This window comes from Nipponia nippon, unplaced genomic scaffold, assembly GCF_047370975.1.
Source record: "Nipponia nippon isolate SJK-2023a ecotype South Korea unplaced genomic scaffold, ASM4737097v1 scaffold_1, whole genome shotgun sequence".
NCBI classification, from domain to species: Eukaryota; Metazoa; Chordata; class Aves; order Pelecaniformes; family Threskiornithidae; genus Nipponia; species Nipponia nippon.
The window spans coordinates 37,893,791-37,907,622 of record NW_028262290.1 but is presented as its reverse complement, the minus strand read 5'-3'; the positions used below and the strand labels follow the sequence as shown (position 1 = coordinate 37,907,622).

Genomic DNA, 13,832 nt, shown 5'->3' with positions numbered 1-13,832 from the left:
CTGTAGAATAATTTTTTTTGTTCCTTCCATCCCCTCTCTTGCTCTTTCTCCCTAACATAGTGTATATTTAACCATTTAGTAAGAAGTGAAACAGGCAAGGCCAATAAAGTAATAATGCAGAATTGCAAAGAGCCCCCTGGTTAGATCACTTACTGTGGGATCAGGAGGTCGTGTAGATCAATGATGGGAACTTTATAGTCTTCCACCTTTCATTTGATTAATCAGGCAGTAAAGTGGCTTTGTGTAGGTTTTGGTGGTTTTGGTTGTTTGTTTTTTGTTTTGTTTGTTTTTTGGTTTTGGTGGTTTGTTTTTTTTTTTTACACCACCCCATTAAAAGAGGAACTTGCAGGATAGTAGCTGGTACACAATAAGTTCATTCTTTGATACCTTCCATAGTAACCTGTTTGTCTTGTGTCCATGCCTTTCAAATGGTATATAAACTTTATTCTGCTTTTTTGCATGGAATATATCCATGTGAAGTAAATCCATCCTGAAAGAGCCGCGTGTAAATTCAGTTATATTTTGGAAGGATTCAAACAGTGATTCCATGTAAGGAAAAATAATACTAACATCAAAGTGTACTCCTGGGTATGCAAGCACATGCTCCTAAGGATAGGCTGCAGCAGTAAGCGTGTGCATTCCTATGGGAATAAGTGTATGTGTTATTTCTGCTTTCATCTGACTTGGGTGGTCCATCACCATATAGGGAAATGTAAGGGGGCAACATGAGAACAGCAACAGCTGTGTTCATCTCAGCTCAGTGGAGCTATGGCTCCTGCACATCCTTGAGGCACTGTCCTATGGAGCAGACATGATATGAATGAAGAACATGCTGTGTCAACTGCAAAGTTAACACAACGTACTCTACTTTTCCTTTACTTCCTTCCTTTCTGCTCTGCTTCCTGTAGGGATCCTGTTCTGCAAAACCTGTTCTGTGTAGTATCTGAGTTAATCCTCCTATCTAGAGCTTTTGGGACTGTATGGTTATGACGCATTCATAACTCAGGGCTAAAGGAGACCTGACGCTTCAAACTTCATAATATGGAAGGCACCTTATACTGGCAGAATTCAATTTTCTGACTGCTTAGAATTTTATTTGCCAGTTTTGGGCTTTGTTTTTTGTAGCATCCGGTGCTATTTTAGCTAAATATTTGTTCTGTTAGGATGTTCTGGTTTTAAAGAGTGAATAGACCTAAGGAACAGAACTACGCATGTTAAGTCAGAGTAATTGCAAGCCGTAAAGTTATGAGATGTAAAACCTTTGCTATTCTAATTAGCTTACAGGTAACATTTTTAGATACTAAACTGCAGATTGGACAGTAGAATATGACTTCTATAGGTGTTATTTTGTAACAAGACAACTCACTTGGACATTATTAATTGAGCAGTTAAAACCTGACAGTAGTCTAGCCAGACAACGTAAGAACTTTTAATCCTAGCTACTGTTTTCAGCAATAGCCTTGAATTATGGCTGTCATAAACTACCTTTTGAAACAAGTGTCTCAGATTCCTGCTTCTTCACTCTGGCTTGCTGTCATAAATTTACTTTGATTTTTGTCTGTAACTTCCCCCCGCTTAGGTTTTACATTTGCACAGACCTCTCCTTTTGCTCGAGGTAATGTGTTTGGTGAACCACCATCTCCACAGCATCTTAAGCGACAGGAGTCGTACAAGAACTTTCTTCGTCTACAGGTGAATGCGCACACCAGTTATCATCTGGTTGAATACATTTTAAAAAGATGGATTACAGTCAAAGTAAATCATCACTGCTGACCAAGGACCTTATCCAATCATAGCCAATTCTATACACAAGAGGTGTACTAAGAGCTATATGCTATTGAGTCTCTCAGATTTTGCCTTACGTAAGAAATGCTTATAAAAGTGATGCTATTAATAGTTGGCTTCATTAATCTAGATTCTGTCTTTTTTTTCTAAGTACAGCTCTCTAAATATAGTATTGAGTTCTCAAACTGTGCATACAGTACAAGTTTGCATACATAAATATGTAAAGAAACAAAGATGTTTGCCCTTGGAAGTCTGTATGATACAAATGGACATTCATCAGAATGAAATGGTGATCAGTGAGACAATAATAGTGTAGTTATTTATTGATGGGTATATGATACGTGATTGTTCTTCTACCAGCTTCTGTCTTCTGTCCATAATAATTTGCATATAATCCTATGCCACAAGAATTAAATATTAATTTAATTAAATATAAAGGAAATCCTAGATAATTTAGAAGAGTATGAATGTCATACGGTAGTTTGATGTGGCACTCTCAAACAGAAAAGATCAATTCCATGTATAGTGCTGCCAGAAAGAATAAAGAATGGGCAGACCTTTGGCTTCAGTAAGTCAGCGCTGTGTCTAAAAATATTATAATTGTAGAAAGGAAAAAGATAATTGCCCTGTCTTTTTTTTGTTCTGGTTTCCCATCTTCCATTATTTAATCAGTGAAGAAAAGTGTTAGTCCAGCACATTTGGAGTAGAGTAAGTGTTAGGAAATACTCAGGTTCTATTAGTAGCATTTATAATTAGTGTTCTTACTGGAGGGTGGTTCCGTAAATAGTGGCCAAAAAGAGAGAGTAAAATATCATCTCATTTTAAAGGAATTCTGAAGCTGAAATGTAAGACTGGCCCTTGAATTCTCTCTGTTGCTCCATACAATCTTTGATTGCTCAAGTAGGTGCCGTAAAAGTCACAGAAGATCATGATGGTAAATGTTGTTCATCAGATTCTTGATGGCTATCGACAGTTGAATACTTCTTTGCTTTATTTTCTAGATTGAAGAAAAGAGACGTAGGGAAGAAGCAGAGCGAGAAAAACTTAGAATGGAAGAAGAAAAAGAAGAAAAACGACTAGCTGAACAGAGGATGAGAATTCAAAAAGCATATGAAGATGAACAGGAAGAGAAAAGAAAGAAAGAGGAGGAGGTGTAGTATTTTGATACCTTGACTTTTTTCCATCTTAAACTAACCCTTTGTAATATTTGTTCTCTAGATTAAGAAGGTAATCTGAGAAGTGTCCTGTGAATTGGTCTTTGTTTTAAAATGGGTCTATATTAGCCAGAGGAGAGGTAGAATACTGTCAGTATTAACAGCACATTCTTCTCACTCTTTATGGTTTACTACCAACTGGAAGTACTATTAATTCTTCTAAGAAAAATTGTGTAGTTTTATAATTGACATTTCTAAAGCAAATTGTTTGTGAGGCCAATAAAAAGCTTTGTCAAATTGGTGAATTAAAAAAAAAAACGAACAATAGTTGTTTGTTTTGGTTTGGTTTGGTTTTTTTTTGTTAGCCTCTTAAATCTGTCTCTCATGGAATTATTTGTATTCTGAGTATAGCTATACAGGAAGATTTTGTAAAACCTTTTTTTGAATTGGCCAGGATATATGTTTGAGATAAGAATACTGCTTGTTTTGGAAGAATGCCAAGCAAATCTAATGAATACTTTTCATGGAGGTAAATTTGTGATTTAATTCAAACCCAAAAGCTTTAATTATCAGGTTTGGAAAACTGAATAAATTTGCATAATTCAGAATCTCATAAATAATTGTAGGGAAAGGACACAAGGCCATGAGAGATGGAAAAATCTTTCAGTACCTTGCGGGATTACGAAAGATCAGTTCAGGACATAGGACTTCAAGATTTCTAAGACAGGACATATATTCTAGATTCTCTTCCCTAGTATGAGCAAGTTAGTTGGATGAGTCTTGTCTTCTGGATAATAGAGGTGGTCTAGTATAGAGTAGGAAGCTAACTGGTATCATCGCTTTTCACAGGCACAAGACTAAAATTGAGACTGGATGATAATTTTCTCTGTGGGCTTGTGATAAGGTGGTGCATGTTTGCAGTATGTTTTGTTTGAATCTGAATTTTTGGAGGTGACTCCTACAGTTTAGCCTTAACTGGCAGCAGATCTGGGCACACAAACTGGCGTTTATTGAAGTTATTAGGAATTCTGTTAAATGATGTTAGCAGAGCCAGGACTGCAGATTTTTTATATTTGCATGGAATAGTTTTTAATTTGAATGTTTGAAGTCAGCCTAATGAAATATGCTTTTCATTTCATACTAATCACTTTGATGTGTAATTTTAACTTCTCAAAGAAAACCAAAGCAAAACTTTAATAATGTTGAGTCTTTTTTATGTACTAATAATGTTTATGTTACAGCGAAGATTGAAAAATAAAGAAATAATTCGATTAGATGAAGAGAGGCAAAAAGAGGCAGAAAAAAGAAGAAAAGAAAAAGAAGAAAAGCAAGATGAACAACTTAGGCAATATTTTGAGAAAGAAAAGATGGAAGAGGAAAAAAAGATGGTATGCTTCAGTGACTTTCTAAGATACAAATAATTTTTCCTAACTTTTAAAAAGAACCGAATTTTAAAGAAATTGCATGATTTCTTAGACCTCTACCTTCAGTGTTGTTCCCCTCTTAGTTTATCAAGCTATGGTATGCTTAGCGCACACACAGGGAACAGCTGATTGAAAACTCGGATGTACTGCGGTGGAAACTTCTCATGCTGATCAAATTCACATTAAAAAAGTAGTAAAATCAAGATAAATAAGAGCAAGCTGCACTCCATAGTTGATTTTTATATCTGCTGTGAAGTACCGTGGCCTGCTTTTGCTGAGGTCCAAATACAAATAAAAATAAAGTTATATAATTTAGAGGACTGGAGGACTGTTCGTCTTTAACAACGACGTTCTTTGTAATTTAATTATTTTCCTTTGACGTGGGTGATGTCCATCACATAGAATTCTGATGGACAAAATCTAAGTAAAATGTAGAACTGTTTCTCTTCTAGAAATTTCTCCATGTCATTTCTCTAAAATGGACAGATACAATGGAAGTGTCTAGAGGAAAAAAAGATATGTAACTTAACCATAAATTAAAAAAACTAAATGATAGAAAAAAATTACTGTAGGTAGAAAATAAAATCACATTAAATAATTTTTGCAATAATTTTATGCAGTTAAGAGTTGAAAGCAAATTAAATACAAAAATAAGTAAGATAAGCAAAAGCTTTTTTCTGTCAAATTAAAAATATTAACAAAACTCTTCCTATGCAAAATACTTTATTCAGAATCTATAGCAGGTAGTTTCAGTCTTGCTTTCCTCCTTGCAGTTTTCAAGGCAGCCTTCTCCCATTGTTTCTGCTCTTCAGAACAAATCAATAAGGAAAGAAGAAAGGATTCCCTCTGCTGAGAGCCATATATCTTACTATGCACAAGTATGATTTTTATAGTAAACTTTGCTGATTTATTTAAGACAGTACAGTGTATGAAATCCTACCAGGTTTTTAATGTTTGCCAGTTATTACTGCAATACCACAAATAACTGGAGACAGTCTTTATATTAGCCAGTCTTGTAGCTCTGAAATGTAATGTTCAGGTTTGTTCTAAGTATTGAAGAAACTTTTCTGGGGTGTGTTATTTTATTTTTTTTTTCTGCATGTGCATTTTTTGTAGAGATGAGCACCTCATTTTTGAGTATACATACTCTGTCCAGACCCTTACCAAGGGTCTAATGATCTCAAGGTTTAGGATAAGAAAGTTTACATCTAATATAGCAACTCGTTGTGTTCACTCAGAGAAGAACTCAGCTCAGGCATGAAGTTTAATGTTGATTCCTAACTACAGACATTATTGTTTTATCTTTAAGTTTTTGAAGGTACAATAAGATTATAACTCCTAATGCACTTCCCTTTCTTCTTTGCATCACAAATGGGTTACAGTAGTGGTCCCGAGACCACTGATTTCTTTCACTTTATTTAATCTTCCGTGGGACAATTTTTTTTTTTTAAATAAATTTCTCCTGTGAAGAGTAGATTAAATAATCATCTATGATATATGAATCTCAGGCTACACTTCTGACTTCTTATTGGAAATGTTTTTTTTACCAACTGTCTGTATGAACTGGGCTAAAAATTAAAAAAATGAATTTGCCATGAAAACGATAATTTGGCAAAATACTTTATAGTGCAGTTTCAGAAAATGTTTCAAGTAAGACCTTAAACCTTATTTAAAACTGTTGCTTTCCCTAAATGTTAAGAATGCTCTCGGGGAAGGTGAGTTTATTTCTGTGTCTTTGCAGTACGTGGTATAGCTTTGTCTAGATCTCTGAATAGTGCATTATAGGTATTATCATAGTATTTTAGACTATACATTTGAAGATCAGATTTGTAAAAGCCTTAGGCATTAAGAACCTGTAAGGTTACTATTCTGTCTTCCAGTTGTAGTGGTAGGTAGTGTAAATTGGACATAAAATAAGGAAATAAAATGTACTTACGGCTGCTATCTTTTCTTCCTTTGACATATTAACATTTCATATTCATTATGATCACTAGGATCCTCCACAACCAAGGGTTCCTTCTCCACCTGTCCCTGCTAGAAGAAATCAGTTGCGTGCATTTGGTAGGTATTGTCTTTATTGCAAGCTCACTTTCTATTACAACGAAACTGTTCTCAGTTACAGTCCTCTTTCTTACCATCAAAGGAAAAGGCTTATACAGTTTGCATTTCTATGTGGGTGTTCTCTCTGTCTTAGTATTATCAGTATGTTAGTATGGTATGTCGGAAGTATCAACACAAAATAAAGATGCATTTATTATGTGTCTTCGTCAGGAAATATTTTTTTGTGAAACCTCTGATAACGGAATAGTCTACACGGGAAGTGCTGGATCTTTCAGTCAGGACAGTGGTGACCACTGTGACCAGAACATTGCAAAACGGGAGAGTTTTGGATTGGCTGAGTAATGGATTAGACCAGCAACGTGTAGAGCATTGCAGTCCTAACTCTTAAATTCTGCTTTCCTTTGTTAATCTGCCTAATCCTCTGCTTGTTCCTCTTAGCCTTCACTGGTGGTTTTAAAATTCAGACGTGCTAGCAGGATCTCCTTTGCTCTTTATATTTTCGTTATCTTGGCAATATGCGGGTGAAAAGCAGTAATTTTTCTTCTGGTTCTTTTTTACAAGTATAAAAGAAACAACACATGGAATGTAACAGTAAATGTTGTCCTACAAATGCTAACCCCCAGCAGTCAGTACCTGGGTCCATTCTGGGGACTTTTGGCTCTTCCACTACATGGAAGGCAGAGTGGTTCTTAATGCAGCTCTTGGAAATCGATTGATTCAGACTATCTGTCATGAGAGAAATAAAGACGTAGGAATTAAATCTTGTGTTTGAGGATTTAAGCTAGTAAAACTTGCTTGCCTGCTAGGTTCTGAACTCAGACTAGAAGTCAGTAAAATATCAAATTATTAAGTGTGTTATTTGGAAAATAAGGAATTTATGAAACTGTTTTAACTTCTGGAGGAATGCTGTCCTGACCCCAAAAAACAGCTTAGACCCAAAGTAGGTCTAAAAAGTCAACATAAGCACGTACTAAAAATAAGTGTTGAAGTTAGAACTCTTGAACACTTAAGAGAGTCTGCACTGAGCAGACAGATATCCCACTTTTGAGTCAGGAAACAGAAATGAGGTTGCGTACTTGCTGATACCACCTCAGTTCCTGTGATCTGCCTCTGAGATTCTGAGGACTGCGTAGATTTACTAATTTCAAAATAAGACTATTTACTGGCAGCACCCACTTGCTGGTATTTCATAGCTTTTCTTTTTTTAAATACAGTGAAACATTTCCATTGAAGTTTGGATGCTTTCTGCTGTTCAGGGGATCTCGTCCTTGTGCTGTCTCAAAATACAAGCTCTGACCTAATTTCTAGTGTATGAAATGCTGTGATTCTTGTGTTTGTATAATCCTTGTTTTAATTAACAGTTCATTATCTCTTTTTTTTTTTTTTGCCTTATATTTATGAGGTAGACAGAAAAGTGTCTGACACTCTTTATTTTTAAATTATTTGTGTTAAATTCCAGAGGAAAGAAAGAACGTGATAAATGAATTATCAGAGATGAGGAAACAGCTTCGTAGTGAAGAGAGGCGACTGCAGGAACAGTTGCTAAATGTGGCGAGTGATGATGATGTACCGATTACACGGTAAGAATTTTGTCTTCAGTTTTAAAAGTTAGATTTTGCACAGGAACTCAAAGCCACTGTGTATTAGTAGCTAGTATTAGTTGGCTAATATACATGAGTGAAATGAAAATATAAAGATAGAACTTGTATATAAATTTTTCTTCATTTTTTCTAATGTGTGTGTGGTTTTTCCAAGAATCTGACTAAAGTTTAGTGTAAGAATGGCTGTACTGGTAAGATTGGAAATGGCAATACTCTCTCTTGGAGAGTGGTCCAAAACAGATGTCTAAGGCACAGTTTCATCTCATTACCTTTTTACCTAGGGCATAATTTGTGCCTGTAAACTGCAGTACTACTGCTGATGAATATGCTTACGAATAGCATACTGCTGTGGAAGTACTTTCTTACTGAAAATCATGCCCTTTTTATTTAAAAAAAGTTGTTTGGTTCCAAAATGTATTAGTTAATCATACCGATTAGTTGGAAAAGACTCATCAGATCATCAGTCTTTGTTCCACTCCATAAAGTATGAGGGTTTTTTTTGATTTTAAGTAGGTTATCCCTTTTTATAACACAATATGCAGTGTCATTACTTTCAAATTTATTTTCCTGTTTTGATAGCTGTATTTAAGGATAAAAGATGTGAGCTTTATCAATATTATAATTCCACCCAACTCATTAATATTACAGTGTTAAATGGTATTCTGCTTGTTTTACAAACTTTTCAAGTGGGAGGAGAGAGAAGAATCCAAAGGACATATTTGAGATGGCCAGGCTTCGTCTGCAGGCTCCAGTAAGGCGACCTTCATCAAAGGAGACACAAGATCCCGTCAATATACAGAATATCTGGGAATTTAATGAACTTAAATACAAAGGCAGGTAGATTTTCTTATTATTGATGAAGAAAGGTAGTGAAACATCTGTTCTTTTCCTCCATCCTCCATCTTCCATGCCACCCAGGGTTTAAAGACAAAAATAAAAATCAGGCTCTTCACAGCTAGTGCCCATACACAACATGCTCCGTGGACAGCATTTTGTATATGTGTACAAATGCACACAATTCACGGCATTGTAACGCTGAGTTACCACTCAGAGCACTCACCTAGCTTCTAGTCCTTGCTGCTTAAACTTCTTAACTTCTTATGCGTTTGATATTATGATGTTGCTCAAAGTAGACTGAACTTGATTTTTTTACTCACCAACAAATTATGATTCTATGTAACTTTCTGTTTCTCCTTTACCAGAAATTACATTTTTAATATAGTAAAATTGTAAAATCATTGCTAAAGTGGCTCATCTTCTTGGCCATTGTCACCATTATTTTTAATGTTTTTCATGACTCTGTATCGGTAGCTAGTTCTTTAAAAATGTTTTTCAGAAACATTGGTTTAGGGAAAAATTTAACTTTCATATCTTTGCTCTAGATTCTGAAACACGTATGGGCTTGAGGCACATGTATCCTGATCCTCCAAAAGATGACCAGACTCTAGAGATTCAACAGCAGGCACTGTTGAGGGAACAGCAGAAAAAACTTGACAGAATGAGAATGAGGAGAGAAACAGAAGGTAAGAAATCAATGGTCCAAGATAATTTCAGTGATTTTCGTTTATTTGTTTTGTATTTGGTAAGAATTAAAAAACACCAGGTCTGGTTTCACTTCTTTCAAGTTCAACGTCAGCACTGCAGTACAAAACAGTAAAACACCAGAACGCTGAAATTCTGTTATAATGTAAAGCACAAAAAAATCTAATGCCTTTTTAACTACAGTGACTGTTTCTCTCTTGATTCCCTGAAAGTAATGTAACTAGTGCACCATCCTTCAGACAAATGCAAGAGAAAAGTAGTTTGGTTACTGTTTCTTAAAGAAAACTACAGAGCAGTAAAACACTTCAGCTCATTTGTGATAAAAGCGTTAGCAGGTAAGTTCCTTGTGGCATTTTGTCAGTTCTCGCTGAGGAAGTAGATGGCTTTGAACTGTGAATTGGTTAAAATGCAGCCAGTATGTCTTCACCTTGGTCTCCTTTTAATGGATTAAATTTCTTTTATTTCCATGGTCTTGGGTTGACTGTTTCAAAGTTTCAGAAATCTGTATCCATAAACAGGCTTTGCTTTATAAACCACACGTAAGATATAACTAGTTTGAGGTTCCAGAATTAAAATTTTGCTTGTATCGCTTAATGGAGATCATCCTAATACAGTAAAATATTAACATCCTAACATAGTAAAATATTTTGGCTGCATATCGCAGAAGCAGTGAAATGTAAATGTAATGCCCCTTTTTTGCATGCTGCACTTAATTCCAAATGTAATGCTCATTCAGATGTCTTTTATGAACCGTCATGAAAGAGCAGTATCTCAAGTTACAGTTGCAACTATCCGAATGAACTCAGTTTTGAGTGCAAGATATAAACTTCTCAGAAGAGTGTTTCTCTCTGTAATTCAGACTGCCCTAACTAAAATTTTGAAGAGAAAGTAACTTTATTTCTGTGGTGGCATAGCCTTGGCTAGCAGCGAAACTCCCACCCAGCTGCTCGCCTGCTCACGTCCCCTCATTCGTGCCCCTTGGCGAGACAGTAGGGGAAACTGGAAGAATAATGCTTGTTGGCCGAGGTACAGACGGGGAGATTGCTTACCAATTGCTGTTGCAGGCAAAACAGACTTGATTTGGGGAAAATTAACCTAATTATTATTAATTTAAATAAATTTTTAATTACTGATTTTGAATAGTGGGGAAACAAAAAGACAAACATCAAAACCACACCTTTTCCGTCCCCTTCCCCATGCCCAATTTCACTCCTTCACTCCCGATGCCCCTGCTCCCCTTGCTTCGTACCACCCCGGGTTACGCTCAGTCCCTTCGATGACGCAATGAGTGGCATCAGCCTAGTGCGGGGGGAATTATGGTCAGTACACAGCAGTTTCTCTCTGCTGCTCCTGTCGTCTTGTACCTTTCCATCTGCTCCACCGTGGTCTCCTCCAAGGGCTGCAGGGGAATCTCTGCTCCAGCACCTGGAGTACCTCCTCCCCTTCCTCCTTCTCCAACCTTGGTGTCTGCAGGGCTGCTTCTCACACTTTTGTCCTCACTGCTGTGTTTCGTTTTGCCCTTTCTTAAATATGTTTTCACAGAGGCACCACAAACTTGACTTAGGGGCTCAACTGTGTCCTGCAGTGGGTCCATTGTGCTACCGGCTGTGCCCTGGCAGCTTCTCACAGGGGCCACCCCTGCAGCCCCAATCTTGCCACAGCCAGCCAGTACAATTTCAGATTGCTCCGTAAACTTTTTTTAGTCTTGGAGATGAGGTGAGAGTTTGGCATAAAAAAACCAAAACACATATAAAAGGAAAACAGTTACACCTTTCCATACTGCTTTAGAAAAACTGAATGCCTCTTCTTTATCACTGGTCGTGCTTTGAGGATTGTTTGTGTTACCTGTTAATAGACTCATATGTGAGAAAGATTAACAAAAATGATACCAAGATGTGAAGGGTGACAGTTAGTTGCAGAGTGTTTTGTTTGGTACCCTGTGGAGTGTTAAAGATGGTTCCTATTCCATCTTGGACAGATGTGCTGGTGTTCAAGCAGTGTGTGGAATATTGCTTATGGATAACATCGCAGTTGCAAATAAGCATGTCTATACCACTTTCTGTGTTAATTACAAGCTCTTGAATGTCATTTAATGTCTAAATGGAATGTATAGGGTTGTCTTCAGTCTTCCCCTTTGTGAGATTGACTGAAATGGTGAAAAATATTTCACTAGCTTCAACTGAGATCTGTGCGGGGTTTGGTTTTGGTTTTATGCCATTAGAATATTTTTCAGTAGGTCAGTCTGAGGAGGCTTTAATGTTGTCTGGAGAGGAACCTCCACCAAGTAGAAAGCAAATTTGTCTTCTTCATTAATTTTAAGGACAAGCAGTCATTTTAGACATATGCTAATGCTGAATGGATGATGCAGGCTTACATGGTGACAACCTAAAGAGGCATTTCCGTGGACAATTTAGATTAGTTGGTAGACAAGCAGCTGATTTTTTAAAACGATTTTCCACTGATGCTTATAGAGGGTCCTTGAGCATTTTTTCCTCTCTCTTTCCTTCTCCTACTGCTTTACAACATCATTTAACTTTATAGTCTGTCACTGTGTACTGAGCAAGAGAATTAATTAGTTGCCATGTATCTCTCTATTTTCGGTTTATTTTCCTCAGAGACAAGTTCATCGTCTTCCTCTCACTGAAAATAGATGAGTGGTTTTATTGTCTGATTTAAGGCAGAAAGAAAGATGAATTAAAGCAATATGTATTTTTGTACTGTCGGCAAAATGTTGTATTATAGCCTGTAGTGGCAAAGGCTTACCCGTTTTCCCCTGCTATATATGTGTTCTTTACCTTACATGCTTTATATACTGTTTTCCCTCTAATATGCTTTTTCTTTCTTTTTTTTTTCTCTTTATGTAAAAGAGAAATATGTGGACTATTAGTGGAACTATAACCTGAGAAACTAATGATTTTTTAAATGTCCCAAATTTTTTAAATGCTTGCTGTGTCCCTGTAAACAAGGCAGTCCTTTGCAGACTTGTGGACGATTATTATTTTGAGGGATAGGAGGGAAAGGCACAGGAGCAGGTTTGATGTCGTTGCGCTGCTCTGCTTGACTGGAGTAGCGTATCGGGAATGGGCTGGTTGTCAGTCCAGGAGGAGTGGCAGCCCGTGTGCTATGGTTTTTGATGCTAGACAGGTCGTCAGCTACACACTGAATAAGTTTGCTAGACAGAGATGCAAGAAATAAAAGCTGTCTTATTAAATATTTTATTTGAAGACTTAAACTGAATAAGAAGAATAACTTCAGTTTTGCTTCTTTGTATTTCCAGTGTGCATGGGGTCATTGTTAGATTAACTTTCAGGATGGTTCTCTGTGCTTTCCAGCGTTGAGGTTTTTAATCCTTAGACAAGTACTTTCCTCTGTGAAATGATCGCTGTCTGGTTCAACCTCTCAGCCTCTCTTTGGAAGCTGCAAACGCGGTGTGCTCAGCATGCTGAGCGTACGTTCACTCTTGGGGCTTTCTGCAGTCTCCTGCTCTGTTAGTACACCCCGACAGAAGCCAAGAGAACTGATTTCATCTGACAGAGTTTACTGTGGCACAGCATCCTTCTTGCTAGTCAAATTGGTTGTTGAGTTGTCCCACCTAGGGGAGAACATCGTTAGTCTTGAGTTCTGTGGATATAAATATGACTGTTTAGCTACACAAACATGCCTATTCCTGGCAAGAAGGTGGCTGGAATATAGAATAAATATTTTTTGAGTATCGCTGAGTTTTAACTACAAAACTGTTGTAATGTTTAGCTTCACTACATGTAAACGAGCCTCCTGCATCCCTCAGTCTAGCTCTTGATAGACCACTAAAAATAATGGCAAAAACCAAAGTGGGGTCAGGAAAAACATGGCTCAGGTGATCCCTAATTATGGAAAAAATAAGTCCTTTTTGGCGCTCTAATTTTTGAAATTTGATACAGTATTGGTTTGTTTTTCTACTTGGTTCATAGCAAGTTTAAACAAAAATTGATAAATTAGAGAGATTTCTCTCCATTATTGGTTTTTTTTTGTGTCCTAGCTGTGAAGTTGAGATGGAGTTTAAAGTGTTGCAGTTTAGCACTAGCAACCACTGGGATGCTGAATACCATTGACTTCCACTCTTTTTTTTTTTTTTTAATTCACAAATGTTTTTAATATAAGAAAAATGTGACATGCATAAAATTTAATATGTGAAGATGATGGCAAGAAAACCAAAATACTTGTGCTAGGGAAGGGAGGATAATCTTTATTATAGTAAGGTGGCCATTGACCTTGAGTTCTTGGTT

At 36.7% G+C, this 13,832-nt stretch overlaps 1 protein-coding gene across 15 annotated transcripts in view; it reads left to right on the top strand.

Annotated features, from left to right (window-relative positions):
* CSPP1 (centrosome and spindle pole associated protein 1) overlaps positions 1-13,832 on the top strand; it is a 67,595-nt gene that overhangs the window by 41,873 nt on the left and 11,890 nt on the right. For 14 of the 15 annotated variants that reach the window (XR_015703491.1, XR_015703492.1, XR_015703486.1 and 11 more), the window contains 8 exons: positions 1,580-1,692; positions 2,787-2,936; positions 4,181-4,327; positions 5,137-5,241; positions 6,358-6,424; positions 7,884-8,004; positions 8,713-8,858; positions 9,408-9,548. Coding sequence is in view for 10 of the 15 variants with exons in the window: in XM_087751915.1 (XP_087608041.1) it covers positions 1,580-1,692; positions 2,787-2,936; positions 4,181-4,327; positions 5,137-5,241; positions 6,358-6,424; positions 7,884-8,004; positions 8,713-8,858; positions 9,408-9,548 (990 nt within the window). In the remaining 5 variants the exon portion in view is untranslated. Of the gene's footprint in view, positions 1-1,579; positions 1,693-2,786; positions 2,937-4,180; positions 4,328-5,136; positions 5,242-6,357; positions 6,425-7,883; positions 8,005-8,712; positions 8,859-9,407; positions 9,549-9,779; positions 9,903-13,832 lie in introns of all 15 variants that reach the window. The other variant, XR_015703494.1, reaches the window with a different exon arrangement.